General features: G+C 40.3%; 1 protein-coding gene across 13 annotated transcripts in view; it reads left to right on the forward strand.

Annotated features, from left to right (window-relative positions):
• Nucleotides 1-2346: 2346 nt before the first annotated feature.
• Nucleotides 2347-19771, forward strand: part of PCNX1 (pecanex 1) — a 210766-nt gene continuing 193341 nt past the window's right edge. For 10 of the 13 annotated variants that reach the window (XR_012415913.1, XR_012415914.1, XM_045396644.3 and 7 more), the window contains exon 1: nt 2359-2914. Coding sequence is in view for 10 of the 13 variants with exons in the window: in XM_045396644.3 (XP_045252579.1) it covers nt 2762-2914 (153 nt within the window). In the remaining 3 variants the exon portion in view is untranslated. Of the gene's footprint in view, nt 2915-13918; nt 14034-19771 lie in introns of those variants that run through there. The other 3 variants (XM_005561665.4, XM_005561671.5, XM_045396645.3) reach the window with 2 other exon arrangements.

Below are 19771 nucleotides of genomic sequence, written 5' to 3' on the forward strand. Positions count from 1 at the left end.
TTTATATTGACACTCTGGGACTTCAACATAAGGCAACCATGCTCAGTGTGAAATTTGGTCCTAGTTCTAGGTATCAGGCTCCTGCTTTGTTTGTAAGTCTCACTCTGTCCCCCAAAATCCAGCCTTTGAATATTTGTTTTGTCCTGTTGAGTCCTCAAACTTGGGCCTTCAGTGAAGGATCTCAGTAGCTCAAGGATCTGAATTCTATCTGTTTTCATCAGTTCCCTGTAGAAACTAAAGGGCAGACCTAGAAAACCCCAGCACTGAAGCTGGGGCCTTGCTATAAGCAACACACTTTCTCAAGGCTTGCCATGATTTCCCAATTTTTGCCCGCTCCTGGGTTTTCCAAGGCTATGTGTTCCAGCTGTCCATTGGCTTACAACACCCACATTCTCTGTTTAACAGGCCTGATGCCGGCTGCCTTCCTGGCCTGCTGCCGCTTCCATATCCTCCAGATACCGCATTCTGGCTGAACGTTTATCACACCAGCTGGGTTGGCCTCCGATTCCATGGATGTATCTGGTTCTAGTTTCCATTTCTCCCCATCCACCTCACCCTCATTACAGTTAATCCTTTTATATTAAACCATAGTGGATCTTTGCTGTTGTGGAAACTGATGTGGTATTGGAATTTTGTCCTTGTTTACATCTTTCTTTGTGTTGGAAAGGTTGGGATTACTTCCAAAACCTTCCCAGAGAGCTTTCCTGTCTCCTTTAGGGAAAACAAATGAAAACTTGACAATAGCTGGTATCTATGACACCAGCTTCAAGGCCACTATTTTAATTGTAAAATTGCATTATTTAATCATAATTTTGGTTTCAGATATACAAATATATTTTAAAGTATATTTTGTCCAGTGTTTACTCACATCTCTCAATTTCAAGGTATCTTACTGGAACTCAATGGCTTCGTGGTTATAAGGACATAAACAAATCAAGGCTAGGGACGGTGTGGTGTTCTACAGTGGTAAGGTACATTAGAATCCTCCAGAGGACTTGTGAAAACAGATTGCTTGGTCCCATCCCACAGAGTTTCTATGGAGTGGTGCCCTAAGAATTTGCACTTTGACGACAACTGGTCATATATTTAAGCTGGTCACAGATAACCAGAAGGTGCTGAGCTGTTCTTAATCAGTTCAGACTTTTACCTGAAATGGACAACAAGGTGGAGAGCCTTGAGAAATGAACTTCCAAAGTTCAGTACATGCAGTTAGCACGACTGCTGGTTTTAGAGTTCTCAACCACTTACTGCTTATGAGCAATAAGTGGCCATAAGCATTTGGACAATCACTTACTTGAGTTTACAGGTTTTCTCATCCATAAAATAACAATAGCTGCTATGCTGCCCTCAAAGGGTTGTCCTGAGGTCTGAATGAAGTGGGTGTGACAGTGTTTGAGCAACTATAAAGTGGTATGGCACTGGGAGGTATTGTAACGGTTTTTCATTACTCTTCTTAAAATATCACCAATTTCCTTTGGCTCTTGTTTCCCTCATTAATTATAGCAACTTGAATCTGGGAATACAGAGTACTTTTATTGCTATAAAAGCCAAACTTCAATAAACTCAAACTTCAAACTCTTTTTTAGAAAATTTTATTCAATGAGATCAGACACGCCTTATAAACATTACACAGAGCCAAGAATGATTCCGTTTTCACAGCTATAAAAAGAGACCTACAAGACCCTGTTGTAATTTGGGGTGGAGTCACAGTTAATCTTTTTCAACCCTGTTGAGATTGGCCCATTGATAAAAATGGCTGCTAGTTACAGCACATTTAAAAATACAATCACCGCGTTCAAATGGTAACCTGTCCACTCCGTACTTCCATGTTCTGTGCCACTTCTATTAACTCGTCTTTGGAAGTAGTACATTCTCCCAATCTGGAAGTGGCTATTTTTTCCTCACACACAGGCCAACACAGTTCTTGCTGAACTTGGGTGCGTTTATGACTTTTCAACAGTGTCATCATTCTTCAGTATTCTTCCAGGCCTTCAGTATCTCAGGTGGTTAGCTTCAGTTGTTCCTAGGTCTTTCATAAACATCATAAATGACAGGCGGGACGCTTTTCTGGAGTCAAGGTTAGTTTCGAAGTCGGAAAGACCCCGGTTAGAGACTGGTAGGTGAACTTGCCAGGGAGTCTACCACGGGCAGAATGGGGTCCCCTGGACCTGCCAGCCGCGTCTCCGCACCTCCGCAGTCCCCGGGGCCCCGGCCCCGTGCCGCGTTGTCGCGCGCTTCCCCCGGACGTCAGCAGGAGGCGCCCGCGGCGGCCCAGGCGCGGCGCGCACCCGCGGGTAGCCGGCCCAGGGGGCGGAGGGAGCGGAGAGGAGGAGCTGGAGGGGGCGCGGCTTCCTCTCCGTCGCTCCCGGGCGCCGGGCCTCCTTCTCTGCCGGGCCCAAGGCTGGCGGCCGGCGGGGGTCGCGGCGGCGGCAGCGGGGGCGCTGGCGGGCCGCGGGTGGCGGGGGCCGGGCCGCGGCTCCGGGTGTTAGGAGACAAGATGGCGGCGGCACTCCGGAGGCCGGTCTCCTCCTCTCCGCCGTCCTCCGCCCCGCCGCTCGCCGCCTCCTCCTCCCGGGTCTCCTCCTCCTCGTTCGCTGCCTCCTCCTCCTGCAGCAGCACCAGCGACCGCCGAGGCGCCGGCTCGCTCTCCCGGAGCTCCGGAGGGGGATAGACGGGGCAGCTGCAGGCTCCGGCGATCGAGGCCGAGCTGGGGCCGGGGCGGGGACGACGGCGGCGGCGGCGGCGGCGGCGCCGGGTGGGGATGGGGTCGCAGACGCTGCAGATCCTCCGACAGGGGGTGTGGGCCGCGCTCAGCGGGGGCTGGTACTACGACCCGCACCAGGCCACCTTCGTGAACGCGCTGCACCTCTACCTGTGGCTCTTTCTGCTGGGCCTGCCCTTCACCCTCTACATGGTGAGTGTGGGGGCGGGGAGCGGGTGGCTCCTTCCCCGCGAACCGGTGGGGCGTTGCTGGGGTCGCGCCCTCTTCCTCTTCCTCGGGGTCTCGTCCCCTGGGGGCCGCCACCCGCTCGGTGTGAGGCTCCCCCGCCCGCGCGGCGTGCTCCCACTCCTCTCTTCGGGGCTTCCCCGGTTTCGGCGGTGACACGAGCAACGAGCCCACGGCAGCTCGCGCTGGCTGCCCCCGCCCGCTCATTGGGAAGCGGCAGCGTCCTAGGCCCCTTCTTGGGGTTTCCTCCCACGGCCACTCGGCTAGGCCTTCCCCGTCGGGGCCCACCGCCCGTGGGGCTGTGTGGCAGGCGCCGAGCGCTCTGCGCCTTTAGGGGACGCCGCATCCATCCTTGGCTCGCTGGGTTCCTTGGGCACCGGGCACTGCCCGCCCCCGCCGCGGCCCTCGCCCGGGGCTCCCGGGAGAGGCCGCCCGCCGCCTCGCTGGTAATCCGCGTGCGGAGCGCGGGGGACCGTGCTGCTCTGCTCTGAGTGCGTGTGGGGGTCGTCCTCCAGGGGTCCTGGGTGGTGACTGAAAACCCAGCTCGGAACCTTCCTGCCTCCAAAAAACCGTTGTTGTGCTTCGCAGCGGATCTTTTCTGTTCAGCCCGGGGGTTGGTGGCCGTGGTGCTTCCTGGCCTCCCTGGGGGAGGGAGCGGGGAGATACGGGGAATCTGGCTGGCCTTTCAGCGAATTTGTTTGGGTTGGTTCAAGGCCTTTGGCGGATAGGAATAGGGAGAGTACTGCCTGTTGCTGAATTCGGTGCGATCAGCTTCTCTGAATCATCTCTGTTTTTAAAGCGACATTGAAAGTTGTTAAGCACAGTTTTTAAAGCACTTTAGGTTAGGGTGGGGCGTTAGGGAAACTCTTGTGGACAGAGATGATACTTAAAGCTTCTTACAAAATTTTAAAGTAGTCAGAGGGGAGGAAAGGATCCGAGCTTTTTATTTTAGGAGAATTCGTTTGAATATATTTCTGCTAACTTTGAGGTTCTTCGTGGAGCTAGAGACAGGGTGCTGAGTTAGAAAATCCCGGAGTACCACTATGAGAAGTGCAAAAGGTGAGGACACCCAATTCTTCCCTAAGTGAAGCTCAGTTTCACTAATTGGCAGGAAAATTGCTTGGGGGAAGATGTGCTAAATTTCACATTCTCAAGCAGATTCACATTTTTCCTTGAAATTGTTTTGAAGGGACTTATTGTTTGAGGTTAAAAAAAAAGCAATTAAGAAATGCTGATGGCTTGTGGCTTATTTTATTAGGGGGACTTGTTCAGTCTTGTTGCATTCTGAACATTTATCGTGAAGTGTTATAATTTTCAATTAATTCTGGCCTAGGGAGTTCTATTTGCACTACTATACCTTCCAGGAATATGACATCATTAATGAACGGGTTAATTACTTTGGGTGTAAGAATCCTCAGGCTGTCACAGCATTTTCAAAGCAGGTATCTTTTATGTCCAGAAGAATTGCAGATTTAAAACTGAAAATGATTTTTGAGAGGTAAGGATTAGTTTCTGGGTCCAGTATAAGATTTCTTTGTTAACACTTGCAGTAAACTGTGTGGTCATGGTTAAGTCTCTTTGTGTAATTAGCAAATGTTGCTGAAAGAATATTAGAGCAAATGGAAACCAATACAGTGAGTTTATTTCCTTCATTTTGGGAGTTCAGTTAAACTGAATTCTCAAATATTTGAGTGTCTACCATGTACTAGACACTTTCTGAGATTGCTTCTGACTTCCTTATCTCAATTAATGGCAGTCCCACTCTTCCTAAACCTTTTAAAAACTCTCATTATTTTCTTTCTTCACATTCAGTTCATCAGCAAACCTTGTGGGCTCTATCTTCAAAACCTAACTAGACTCCTCCTCCTTCTCCTCCTCCTCTCACCACCACCATCATCATCACGGCTGCCATCATTCCCTTGGTTCGTCACCGTTCTCTCTCTTGGATTATTGCAGTTCTCTAATGAGGTTCAATGCTTTTGTTCTTTATTCTCCCCACAGAAGCCTCTGTGATTCTTCCAGATCATGTCATTCTGCTCTCAGAGCCTGCCCTCTCATGTGTCTCTATTCTCACAACCACACACACGTTTGCCGCCTTACTCTTCTTGCCGAGAAGTATGTTCCTGCTTCAGCGCCTTTGCGCTTGCATTTCCCTCTCTGGATGACTCCTCTTTTCCAGATACCTGTGTGGCTGCTCCACTTTTTGCAGGTTCTCGTATATGTGAGGCTTTCTTTGATAGCTTGTGTAAAATAGCAACTTTCCTGGCTCTCACAACACTCTGTAGCCCACCTTTTAAAATAGTATGGTGTTTATTCCTAACTGATATCTATTTATTTGTTTTTATGTCTTTCTTATTTTATTAGAATATAAGCTCTGAGAGGGCAGGAACTTAGTTTCGTTCACTGCTGTATTTTTAGGACCTAGATGAGTGTAAAGCACATGGTAGTACTCCTATGAATGATTGAGAAGTGGACAAGACACAGCTTCTGCTTTCAAGGAACTTAAAATCTAGCCTGGGGCTAATGAGTTGTTTCTGTTAGAACAACTGTTAGAACTGCTAGGAAAGGGTAAGTAAAGAGGGACCCTGATCTTATAGTCAGGAGATGAATCCTAGACCAGGGGTGGTCAGGACAGAGGATTTGTAAACATTTTAGGAAACATACTAGTAAAAGGTAGACAGTTTGAAGTATATACCAAAAATAAGGCAAAATCGAACATTTTGTGTTGAAATCTCAGACAGCCATAGATTATTATTTGCATGCTCTTACAATGATAACTATAAGTGATAATGACTGTTTTAAAAGTATATTTATAGGTTCTTTAACCCCGTGACCTCATGAGGTTTTACTGTTAGTAGGCAAGTCGTCAGCTGGGATTTACACAGAGCTTTCTGAAGGCAAAGTCACTGTACAGGCTGCCTTTTATTTATTCCTCCCAAAAAAGTGCCTAAATCTGTGGAGAGATCGTACATTGAGTTAGGAAAGTCTTAGGACTTTTTGTATAGGATTCAAACACTTTTGGTGTCTATTTAGGAGCGTTTGTGGATATTTGAAAGGTGGACTCTCTCTCTCTCTATATATATCAACTAGTTAAACATATTTTAAGTAGTGAAAATAGAGAAAAAAATTTTGCTTCTTAATTCTGATTGTCCTGTCTGTTTCCCTTAAGGTACTCATTCTTTTTTTATCTAGTTACAGTTATTTTTGTACATGTCACAGATGATGAGCTTTAGGGGGTGGGTGGCATTTTTGTACGGTGGAAAGCAAATTGGAATTAGTGTCTTGATTTTTGAATCTTGGCTTTGTTATTGATTGTGTGTCCTGTAGGCAAGACTCCACCTTTCTGAACCGTGGTTTACTCATTTGTGAGATATTTCGTGGGTGTTTTGCAAGAAAATATTTATGAAATAGAAGAAATTGTTTACCTTCAGAATGGCCTTCAGTAAATGTCATTTGAAAAAATGGCTGTTTGGAAGTGTTTCCTCTATGATGCTATATGACTGGAGGAGACTAAATAGCTCTGGATTATTAAGTCAAATCATTTTCATAACATATTGCTCAATATATTATTTTCCTCTATAAAGCAGTATATCCCTAGGTGATGAAATAGAACATTAAAATTTATGGCCAGGCGCAGTGGCTCACGCCTGTAATCCCAGCACTTTGGGAGGCTGAGGTGGGCGGATCACGAGGTCAGGAGATCGAGACCATCCTGGCTAACACGGTGAAACCTTGTCTCTATTAAAAAAAATACAAAAAATTAGCTGGGTATGGTGGCAGGCAGGAGAATGGCGTGAACCCGGGAGGCGGAGCTTGCAGTGAGCCAAGATTGCGCCACTGCACTCCAGCCTGGGCGACAGAGCAAGACTCTGCCTGAAAAAAAAAAAAAATCAAAATTTATTAAGTTAGTGGTTCCCAGACTCCAGTTGACATTGGAATCACTTGGCAATGTTAATGATGTGCAAGCCCTTTCTTATTCAGTAGATCTGGAGTATGACCTATTGATTTGTATTTTATAAACACTCTAGGTAAGTTTAAATAACTTGATGAATATTCCTAACTCCCAGCCCCTGACTGACATCCAGCTGCTACTCAACATACCTCTTGGCTGTCTCACAGACATCTCAAAAGTATCATGCCCAAAAGCTTCTGATTTCCCCCGTAAACAACACTGCCACAGAACGTTTTTCCTCACTCTGTCATGTTAGTTAATGGCACTGTCTTGTATCTAGTTGCTTACCCCCACCCCTTGCTTTTGAGCAGATCTTACCCCTTTCTGCTCAGAGTAAATGACATAAATCTGTGTCATTCTTTGAAATATTCTCTAAAGATTTTCTTCAGCACTTAGAAAAAAATCCAGAATCTTTATCAGGCCCTCACCAGAGCTTATTCTGCCTTTGTTTACAGTTTGTGCAGTTTTCCCACTGTGGTGTAGTCACACTGGCCTTCTTTCTGTTACTTTAGCCCACGGAGCCTTTTCCTCCTGTGAGACCTCTGCACGTGTTGTGCCTTCTGAAAGGACACTCTTCCCTCTTGCTCTTTTTAAAGCTGGCTGCTACTTAATCTTTAGGGCTGGACTTCCGTATTATCCCCTCACAGAGGCCGAGCCTGATAGCCATAAAGAGGTTCCGTCTCTTTTTTTTCATCATTCCGTCCCATAACTTTCTTCCATAGCACTTACCACAGACATGTATTTTTTGTTTGTTTACTTGTTTGCCCGCTCTAACACCTTCCACTGTCATACCTTGTAAGTTCCATGAGGGCAGGGGCCAGGTCTGATTCACTCATCAGTGTTTATCAAGTGTCTGCATGACTGCTTGGCTCATATTAGGATCTGAAGAAGTACTTGTTGAATGAATTTTTTTTTTACATGTGAAGCTTTTTTAGACTTGTTAACTGACGTAGAATAGTTGGAGGTGGAGGGAGGACTGTGGTAGACTGTATTATATGGTGGAGCTGCTTACTTAGGGGTTAGGTTCAGTGTCAGTCTCTAAGACAAAAATCAAATATAAAATTACTGAAAAATCAAATACAAAATGACCCTTGAAAAACAAATCATTGAAAGTGCAGCACATATGGCTTCTTGTGCATACAACTGTGCAGTTATACATACATACATGATATATACAGTAATATATACCACATAAATCTGTGAAGAGATTATATTCAGACTAAATCATTAACAAAATTTATAAAGGTTTCAACATTTTCTTCCTGGTTGTCTTCATTGTTTTCTGTAACTGATCTTTATCATCTTTAGAATGATGTATCTTTTATTAGTGAGGATTACTCTAAAGCTCTCAGGTCATTTTCTTCCCCCCAATTTAAAAGTATTTAAAGATCATTTTAAACAAGATTTAGTTAAGATGACTAAAACAGGGATTTTCATATTTTAAAATTTATATTTCTCTAAAAGTTTAGATCAAGCTAGAAAAGTTACTGTGCTATAAATTAGCAATTGTACATATGATTTTTAAGTATTATTTTCTGCATCCTTTAGGGAAAGGTTAATGACTAGTGGATGGGCTGTTTAAATCTACAGCCTGTGCCTTTTACCAGTATTTTCAATATTTAGGATCAAGGTGAATCTAATTATTTCCATAACTGGTCATGGCACAGATACAACTCTTATCCATTATATTACCTATAATAAATTAAGGGTACACTGTCCAAAGATGGTTTACACAGAAAACCATCTACCATATGTTCTCACTTATAAGTGGGAGTTAAACATTTGGGTACCCACAGATACACAGAAGGGAACAATAAATACTGGGGATTCCAAAAGCGGGTAGTGGGCAAGGGTTGAAAAACTATCCGTTGGCTACTGTGTTCACTACTTGGGTGACAGCATCATTAGAAGCCAAACCTCAGCATCACTTAATATGCCTATGTGACAAACTTGTACATGTACCTTGCTGAATCTAAAAGAAAAAAGACAAATGAGGTCTCCAAGAAAGCAACCATATTTGTCAATTTATAGAAAAGTTTATTAATTTACAAAAAAAGCAGTCGATTTATAAAATGTTCTGTCTTTTGTTACATAAAGGTGGAGTGTTTTCTCCTGCTTGAAAATTACTGCAAATCATAAAATCATTTGGTAATTAGAAAACTAGGAACGTTTCTTTTTTTTTCCCAGCCTTTGAATACACAGATTCAATCAGGTAATTTGCTTTCTCTAGCTGACTTTACTGAGAGTTAAAGTTTTCAACATTTTATTAATTTTCAAACATATAGGAAAGTTGAGAAAATTGTACCCACCACCTGGATTCTGTGTTTTTAAATATTATGTCTCCGTCTGTTTTATTCCTCTATCTGTCCACCCTTTTTTAGGGAGATGCATGTAAAGTAAGTTACACTTCTATACAAATCACCCCTAAACTCTTCAGCAGGTACATTGTCAGGTAGGGTTCTAAAGGCACAATCTTCAGCGAACCATTCATTGAGTTTTGATAAATGCACACATTTGCGTAGTGTAGACTTGGCATGTTGTAGAATATCAGCATCACTCCAGATAGTTTCTGCTTGACCTTCTGAGTCAGTCCTCTCATCCTTGTTCTGACTTTTTTCCATTATATATTAGTTTATCGTGTTCTAGAGTTTCATATAAATGGAATCATGTAGCACATGCTTTGTGTAAGCCACGTTCACTCAGCATAACGTGGTTGAGATTAAAGCATGCTGTTGAATCAGTAGTGTTGTTCCTTTTTATTGCTGAGTAATATTCCTTTGTATGGCTGTGCTACAGTTTGCTCACCTTTATCCATTCCCATGTAGATGAGCAGCTAGGCTTTTCCCAGTTTTTGGCTACTATATGTAAAGATGTCAACACGAGGATAGGTTTTATCAGAACTCAAAGACATTGGAAAACTTTACTGAATCGCAAAACCCCTTTCTCTTTTCAAATAAGACCATGTTTTAATTTAAAAATCTTTTTGTTCTGATTTATTTGTCTAAATCAGAAATTATAGATAAGTAAAAAGAAAATACAACCATTGGTAATTCCGTCACCCCTGTCTGGGGAACATTTTAGTAACCAAAATAATGTTTGGAGTTTTAAATACTTCTTTGCTTACAAAAATGGGCTCATAGAATTCATACTGTTTTCGAGTCTCCAGTTTTCACTTTAAATTATGAGTGTTTCCATGGGTGGGAGGAAGTAGCTTTTTAATAGCTCTGTAGTAGATCATATGTGTTACAGTTTAATCATTTCCCTCTTACTGGTTATGTAAGTCATTTCCAGGTTTTAGCTATTTAGAAAACAGTAGGGTGAATATTCTTGTAGTTAAATATTTGTACTAGTGTTTTGTATAAGTTCCTAAAAATAGACTTGTTAGATTATATTCTTTGATAAATACTCATTTTACAAGTATTGAGTGAATCTTTATATTGAGAGAGAATATAAATATGAGAATGAGAAATGGGTAGATAATGCAGGGTTCCTGGAATACAAAATAGTATTGTGGTCCCGAAAGCACATGTGGTAAAGGATTTTCCTCAGAGGAGGAAGGAAGGAGGCAAGGATGAATGCGAATGCTCATGGAGGAAGGGATAAACAGTTCATGGGAAAAGTTGAGGTTCATCTTTTATGATTTATGTAATCTCATTAAAGGACAGTGAATGTGTTCTGCTGAGAGTGAAAGAAGAAGAAGTGAGGCGGATATTTAAGATTTGAGGAAGATCCCCCAAATATGACATGCTATTCTTACTTTTGGTGAGTGGAAAAGTGAACTATCAAGGGATGGTAGGATTGTTGAACAATTTTGAAAGTATCTTTGAGATTGGAGAACATGAATTCAGAGTGTTGAAGAGGAATGTTCAGGAGAGAAATTTGGGGTAAAATTTACTTGCAAGTTACCAGCATAGATCTTCTGGGAAAAAAGTTTATCTCATTAAAAAGAAAATGGTCTTGGACAGAATTCCAAGGCCTAAACAGCATTTAGAAATCAGCAAAGGAAGACAGAGTTGTAAAATAAAGACGAAAAAAGAGCCAGGGAAAGAGAGTACAGGTGTACCTTGGAGATATTGCAAGTTTGGTTCCAGATCACTGCGATAAAGTGAATATTGCAATAAAATGAGTCACAAATTTTGTGGTTTCCCAGTGCATATAAAAGTTATATTTACACCATGCTGTAGTCTGTTAAGTGTGCGGTACCATTGTGTCAAAAATACAGTGTATATACCTTAATTAAAATATACATTATTGCTTAAAAATATGCCAAGGATTACCTGAACCTTCGGCAAGTTGTCATCTTTTTGCCTGTGGAGGGTCTTGCCTAAGTGTTGCTGACTGATCAGGGGGTGACTGTTGAAGGTTGGTTTAAGAAATTGCTGTGGCAGCAATTCTAAGAATTGCCCCAGCAATTTCTTAAAAGAAGACAACAATGAAGTTTGCAACATGAATTGACTCTTCTTTTCATGAAAGATTTATCTGTACATGTAATGCTGCTTGATAGCATTTTACCAACAGTAAAACTTCTTTCAAAATTGGAGTCTGCTGTCTCAAATCCTGTTACTGCTTTGTCAGCTAAGTTGATGTAATATTCTAGATCTTTTATTGTAATTTCAACAGTGTTCACAGCATCGTCACCAGGAGCAAATTGGATCTCAGGAAATCACTTTCACTGCTCACCCGTAAGAAGCAACTCCTCATCCATTCAAGTTGTATCATGAGATTACAGCAATCCAGTCACATCTTCAGGCTCTGCTTCCAATTCTGGTTCTCTATTTTCCCCACATCTGTGGGACTTCCTCCACTGAAGTCTTAAACCCCTCAAAGTCATTCACGACGGTTGGAATAAACTTCTTCCAGACACCTTGTCAGTATTAATATTTTGACCTCCCATGAATCCTGAATGTTCTTAATGGCATCTGGAATGGTGCGGCCTTTCCAGAAGGTTCTCAGTTTACTTCAGATCCATCAGAGGAATCACTGTCTGACAGCCTTATGAAATGTATTTCTTAAATACTGAGACTTGATAGTCAAAATTATCCCTTGATCCATGGGGCTGGAGAATAGATGTTGTGTTAGCAGGCATGAAAACAGCATTAATTTTCTTCTATGTCTCTGTCAGAGCTCTTGGATAACTAGGTACCATGTCAAGGAGCAGTAGTATTTTGAAAGGAATCTTTTTTTCAGACCAGTAGGTCTCAAAGGTGGGGTTAAAATATTCAGTAAACCATGCTGTAAACAGATCTGATATCTTCTGGGCTTTGTTGTTCCATTTATAGAATACAGGCAGAGTAAATTTGTAATAATTCTTAAGGGCTGTTGGATTTTTGGAACGGCCAAGCATTAGACCCTAACAAAAGAGTCAGCCTGTCTTTTGAAGTTTTAAAGCCAGATATTGACTTACCTTCTCTGGCTATGAAAGTCCTAGATGGCATATTCTTCCAGAAGGTTGTTTTATCTACACCAAAAATCTGTTGTTTGGTGTAGCCACCATCAGTGATCTTATCTAGATCTTCTGGATCACTTGCTGCAGCTTCTACATCAGCACTTGCTGCCTCATGTAAACTTTTATGTTATGGCAACAGCTTTCTTTAACCTCATGAACTAACTTCTGCTAAGTCAAACTTTTCTTCTTCAGTTTCCTCACCTCTTAGTCTTCATAGAATTGAAGAGAGTTGGGACCTTGCTGTGGATTAGGCTTTTGGCTAAAGGGAAAGTTGTGGCTGGTTTGATCTTCTATTTAGACCACTTAAACTTTCTCCATATCAGCTATAAGGCTGCTTTGCTTTGTTATTTATTTGTGTGTTCACTGGAGTAGCACTTGTAATATTCTTCAAGAACTTTTCCTTTGCATTCAGAATTTGACTTTTGGTGCATGAGGCTTAGCTTTCTACCTGTCTTGGCTTTTGATGTGCCTTTCTCACTAAATTTAATCATTTCCAGCTTTTTATTTAAAGTGAGAGACAGGTGATTTTTCCTTTCACTTGAACACTCTTTGCCATCGTCTATGGGCAAGGTTGATGGTGCTCCCATCAACAGATCTCTGATTTTACTATTTCATTTTAGAATTTATACTATTTTAATTCTAAAATAGTAAAATCAAAGATTACTGATTACAGATCACTATAACAGATATAATAATGAAAAAGTATGAAATATTGAGAGAGTCACCAAAATGTGACACAGAGACAAAGTGAGCACATGCTGTTGGAAAAATGGTGCTGATAGAGATGTGCTCCACAGAGGTGTCACCGCTTTTCAATTTGTACAAAATGCAATATCTTTGAAGCACCGTAAAGCTAAGTGCAACAACATACGATCCGCCTGCATTTTGCAGAGGAGGATGGTTAAAAACGCCAAATTGCCTTCTAGGAAGGTAGTGCTAATTTAAATCTCTGTCAACAGTATTGAGAGTACTTGTTTTCCCACTCTCAAACAACACTTTTCCAAAACAGGGTGTTATTGTTGTCAATTTCTTGTTCAGTGGAGTGCTGGTGGTGGTTTTCTTTTTCTTTTTTTTTTTTTAAACAAAGTCTTGTTCATCACCCAGGCTGGAGTACAGTGGTGTGATCATAACTCCCTTCAGCTTCAAATTCATAGGCTCAATGGATCCTCCTGTCTCAGCTTTCTGAGTAGCTGGGACTACAGGCAAGTGCCACTACACCTAGCTACTTTTTAACATTTTTTGTTGAGGCGGGGGTCTTGGTGTGTTGCCCAGGCTGGTCTCAAACTCCTGGCCTCAAATGATCATTCTGCCTTAGCCTCCAGAGTCACTGGGATTACAGGCATGAGCCACTGCACCCAACTCAGTGGACTATTTGATAAAACATTCAGTAATAAGTATCAGTAATATTTTGTCCTTGACAGTAGACAGAAGTTTTCTTAAAATATTTTTAAAATTTCAGCTTTTTTAGTCCAAATTAAAGATGTTTACTGCACTAACATATATTGTGTAAGAAATTTGATCTGATTTTTCCTATTCTTTGTAATTAATTTTCACAGCAAGCAACTGACAAGCAGAAATGTTTCGTTGAAAGAGACTGAGTGCCTCCTTCTGTTACTTAATCTGAGTTAAATCAAATGATTTTCCTGTGTCTCTGAGGAAAGCTGGCGGGGATAAGAATTTTTTGGCAGGTGAGTTGAGACACCTGAGAGTAATAATGCTAGAACAGCACAGACTAGTAATATGGAGAAGAGAAGATTACAACAAACATTCTATAGAGTTGACTGCTGTTGACTTCTTCAGCATATAGATGAACTTTACTGAATACTATAGATGAATAAGTAGCTACTGATTCTGGTTCTTCTGGTTTCTCTGCTTGTCCTCCCCAAGAGATGCTTTATTTGGTAGAATTGTAAAACAGTTCAGAGTTCTTTTGTCCCTGGAACCTGAGCAGTTGCATCTTTTATAATTTGCACTGTCAGTGTTAGTTGCTTTGTGTTTCAATAAAGGAAAGAAAACCTAGGGAAAAGGAAGCCATTTCCTTTGAGGTTTTAAGGGGGAAAAAAAGTTGCATTCTGTAGAGCTTTGAACAAGCCAAACAGAACCCTGAGTGCCAACTGCCCTGAGAACAGGCAGGAAGATTAGTCACAACTTTGAGAAGTTTGAATCACATATCTGGCTGTTTTCCTTTTCCTACCCCTCCTCACTCCTTGTTTGAGTATTGTCTAGACATATACTCAACAGATCTAATTATCGCAGTTGTCATCTTTAAAACTTTACATTTTGTTGTAATTTTAGATTTACAGACAAGTTGCAAAGATAGTAGAGAGAGTTCCTGTATACCCTTCACCCAGTGTCCTCTAATATTAAAATGTTACATAACCAGGGTTTCAAAAAATAAGAAATTAACATTAGTGCAATACTATTAATGGACTGTAGACTTTATTTGGATTTCATCAGTTGTACTTTTTCTGTTTCAAGATCCTTCAATCCAGGATACTGTGTTGCATTTAGTATCATCTTTAATATGGTTTTCTTCTTTTCCCCTAACAGGCTGGAATTCTCTTCTTTGAGGATGTGTACAATGTATAACAATTTGTCAAATGTATCTTATGAGAAAAATTAGCAAAAGGTTTTACATCTATGATAGATACATTTTAGAGGGACAAAAGAGGGGGAGAGTATTCTGAGTATTTTTGAATAACCTAATATAGGGTAACCATTAATCTATATTAGGCTATTTTAAAACAGGTATTTTACATATGCCACATTTCATAAAATTAAATAATTCTAAGATGAAAAAGACTAGACCTCATTTATGACAGTATGGACACCTGTCTCTTGGCTCCCTGTATAATACTGGTTTTCCTCATTTATAAATTGAGGCTATGAGACAAGTACACAGCCATATTATAAGGTAGAATATGACTAATCCCTTATGTGTCATAAAGTGCTCAGGAATTGGAAGGAGGATGTAATTATTTCCTAGAATGCCTTATGCAGAGGATATTCATACATTCAGAACCTTTACTATGTGCTGAGCAATGTGGTAGGCCTTATGGTGGGACCTTTATGAGGTTATTTGTGCTGGAATAGCGTTTCCATAATCTTCCCACTGGGCAAATGAATCTTTGTTCTGGGGAAAAGATTGTTAAAAGAATGTATGTTCTTGGATGTAGTGTTTTGCTCTGCTTAAGTATTCTAATTTATTTAACACATTAAGGGTTTCTGAGCGAGTTATTTTTTAACTTCTGAGAATATTATTTATAACATTCCTGGTATATATCTAGAATGGTTAAAAGAAATGATGTAAAAACAAACAATTCAGAAAACCTAAATAAACCAATATCATTTTCACTCAGCAGTATTTATACCACAAAGATACATTACACATAATTTCCACAAGCCTCACAGACCCTTATGACCCTCATAACAAAACTGAAATGAACTTGGATAGGGAATAAAGAGGAATTTTGGGTTGTTTTTGGCATTTTAGTAACGAAATCCTCAATTTCATATATATTTGATTTATATATCAAGCAATCCTTCCATCTGAGCCTCCTGAATAGCTAGGACTACAGATGTGAACCAACATGCCTGGCTAATTTTTGAATTTTTGTAGAGATAAGATCTCCCTATGTTGTCCAGGCTGCTAAAGATATTTTTAAAGTAAGAATAAAGATAGCTAATCTTAACAAAAATATGCTTTGATATCAAAAATCTTACTTTACTCCCTTAATGTCACAGGAATTTTGAAGAATACCAGGATGTGTTATTGAAAAATACACTTAAAATACTTTAAATACACTTGAAGTGATCTTTTTTCAATTTCTGAATATGAAGATTTTCAAATGTACAAGAAAATTGAAAGAATGCTTCACCTAGATTCCACTATTTTGAACCTTTTTGAAAAATCACATTTGTTTCAACTATATAAAGATGCATGGTATTTCTCTGTACATACTCTGTCTCTCTCACACACATATCTGACTCAGTTGACAGTATGTTGCAAACATTATGACACATCACCCTCTAAATGCTGCAGGCAATATTTTAAATTTGTCTGTTGGTACATTTGGAGGAGGAGTTGTTTTTCAAAATATATGTTGGGATAGGTGATTCTGATGGCCATTCCAAGTTAACAGTCACTGTACTAGGAGGTCTGTTATTTGTGAATGCCTGAAAACATGTTATTATTTCCTACTTAGGTTCTAGTTTAACTCGTCTCCCTTTTTCAGCAGTGAAGAAATTGCTGAGTAACTGATTCGGGCAATAATTTATACTTTTATGGTATTGATAATAATATAACTTATATAGTGCTTTTTACCCAGTATAGTATATTTCTGGAGCATTTAACCCTTAAGTTAAAAGTCCTTTGTTAAGTATTTGTCATGAAAATAATACAAGTTGTAGAAATTATTCCAGATAGTAGTTAAGTATATATACTCCAAAATAAAAGTCTGCTGTTCTCTATCATCCACCCTACCAGTTCACACGCCTCAGAGATAATGGTTGTTACCTCTAGGTAGTGTATATATACAAACATATATTCATATATGTATGTACTCGAAACAGCCAATGGGGTTATACTGTGTTGCAGGTTCCACTGAAGTACATGTAACTCTTCTTCATTTTTTGAACCATTTGTAGAGTAACTCGTTGTATAAATTATTAGTTCCCTGGTGGGGGACATTTAGGTCATTACCTTTTTTTTTTTTTTTGCTAGTACAAACAATGCTGGGCAACGCATTAGTGAACACTTATGTATATAAGACTTGTGGGATTTGTAGCATTAGTTTATAAAAATTACTGGGTCAAATGGTATGCACATTTAAAATCAAACTAGATGTTGACAAATAATACCTCAAACAAATCTACCAATTTATATTCTCTCCAGTATGTGAAAGGATCTGTTTCCTTTTGTTTGTACCAACATTGGTTATTATGAATCTTTCTCAATGTGGTAGTGTAAAATGTCATCTTGTTTTAATCTATGTTTCCTTAATCATGAATTCTTTATCTTTTCATGTGCTTAGTAAACACACACACATCTTTTTTCTTTTAACTGCCGTTTGTATATTTTGTCCTTTTTTGACACGTTGTTTTTCTAAGTGATTTGTGAGAGTTATTTGTATATATAAAAATTAGTTATTGTGGTTTATTAAAGATTTCCCCTATTTTTATTATATAATCTTAAAATATATAGTATTCACATTTACCAATTTTCTCCATGCTATAAAATTCTCCCATATTAAAGGTTTGTAAAAAATTCATGTTTTCATCTAATACCTATTAAAGGCTTGTAAGAAAAAAATTCATGTTTTTGTCTAATACCTATTAAAAATTTTTTAAAAAATTCATGTTTTCTTCCAGTACTTTTAAAATATGGCAATAAATTTGCATGATTAAAAACCAACAAAACTCCAAAAGATGATGAAAGGTTCTCTACCTGCACATGATCCTCCTGTTGTCTACTCGTGTACCACCTCCCACAAGAAACCACTATGAACAGTTTCTTGTGAATCCCACTGTAGCATAAAGATGAAAATTCAAATATATCTGTCTGCCTGTCCCCTACCATACTAGTGTATATACTGGTTCCCCCACCCCCAACTTAATATATCTTAAACATCTGTCCATCGGTAGCTAAGGGCTTCTTGAGTTATTTATTTACTTATTTTGAGACGGAGTCTCGCTCTGTCCCCCAGGCTGTAGTACAGTGACGCCATCTCGGCTCACTGCAAACTCCGCCTCCTGGGTTCACGCCATTCTATTGCCTCAGCCTCCCTAGTAGCTGGGAATACAGGTGCCCGCCACCATGCCTGTCTAATTTTTTGTATTTTTTAGTAGAGACGGGGTTTCACCGTGTTAGCTAGGATGGTCTTGATCTGACCTTGTGATCCACTCACCTCAGCCTCCCAAAGTTCTGGGATTACAGGCGTGAGCCACCATGCCCGGCCTTCTTGAGATATTTTAATAGTGAATAGTATTCCATTGCTTGGATGTATTATTTAACCTGTTGCCTGCTGACAGATTTTTTTTTTAACCGCCGTTGCTAACACAAAACATGCTGCAGTAAATAATTTGCACAGTCATTTCACATGTGTCCACGTATATTATTAAGATAAATTCCTATACATATGATTGCTTTGTCAAAGGGTTAATACTTCTGCAGTTTTGAAAGATACTGCCTAGGCTGGGCACTGTAGCTCACCCCTGTAATCCCAGCACTTTGGGAGGCCGAGGCAGGCAGATTGCTTGAGTCCAGGAGTTCGAGACTAGCCTGGTCACTATGGGGAAACCCTGTCTCTACAAAAAAATTACCTGGTCACGTTGGCATGTGCCTGTAGTTCCAGCTACTTGGGAGGCTGAGGTGGGAGGATTGACTGAGCCTGGGAGGTCAAGACTATAGTGAGCTGAGATTAGCCTGGGTGACACAAAGTGAGACTGTCTCAAAAGAAAAAAAACAAACAAAACAAAAAAACCTACCAAATTGCCCTCCAGATATTTTAAAATAAACCTTGTTTTAGAATGCATAGAAAAGTCTCAAAGATAGTGCAGAGAGATCCCATATACACTGCATCCGATTTCTCCTCTTGTTAACATCTTAGATTACTGTGGTGCATTTGTCACAACCAGTGAGCCAATAGTGATACATCATTATTAACTTAAAGTTCATACTTTATTCAGATTTCTTTAGTTTTCACTTAATGTCCTTTTTGTGTTAGGTTCCATCCAGAACTTTTGATTTTAATTTATTTATTTTGAACTAGTCACCTTATATAACTAGCTTATTCCATTTTATTTTATTTTATTTTATTTATTTTATTTTATTATGTTTGACACTGGATCTAATTCTCTCATCCAGGCTGGAGTGCATGGTGTGATCATGGTTCACCACAGCCTCCACTTCTCTGGGCTCAGGTGACCCTCCCACCTCAGCCTCCTGAGTAGCTGGGCTGTAAGCACACACCCCACCACGCCTGGGTAATTTTTGTATTTTTTGTAAAGACAGGGTTTTGCTATGTTGCCCAGCTGGTCTTGAGCTCCTGAGCTCAAGCAATCCACCCATGTCAGCCTCCCAAACTGCTTGTTGGGATTACAGGCATGAGCCACTGCTCCTGGCCTGAACTAGTTTATTCTTACATTGTTGTGTTGATTTTAAAGACATTTTCAGATATGCAATTATATTTGTAAATAACAGTTTTCACTTCTGTTTTTTTTTTTTAAACTTGAGACTGAGTCTCACTCTATTGCCCAGACAGGAGTGCAGTGGTGCGATCTCAGCTCACTGCAACCTCCGCCTCCTGGATTCAGGTGATTCTCCTGCCTCAGACTCCCCAGTAGCTGGGATTACAGGCGTGTGCCACAACGTCTATCTAATTTTTGTATTTTTAGTAGAGATGAGGTTTTGCCATGTTGGCCAGGC

Source organism: Macaca fascicularis, chromosome 7 (assembly GCF_037993035.2).
Source record: "Macaca fascicularis isolate 582-1 chromosome 7, T2T-MFA8v1.1".
NCBI classification, from domain to species: domain Eukaryota; kingdom Metazoa; phylum Chordata; class Mammalia; order Primates; family Cercopithecidae; genus Macaca; species Macaca fascicularis.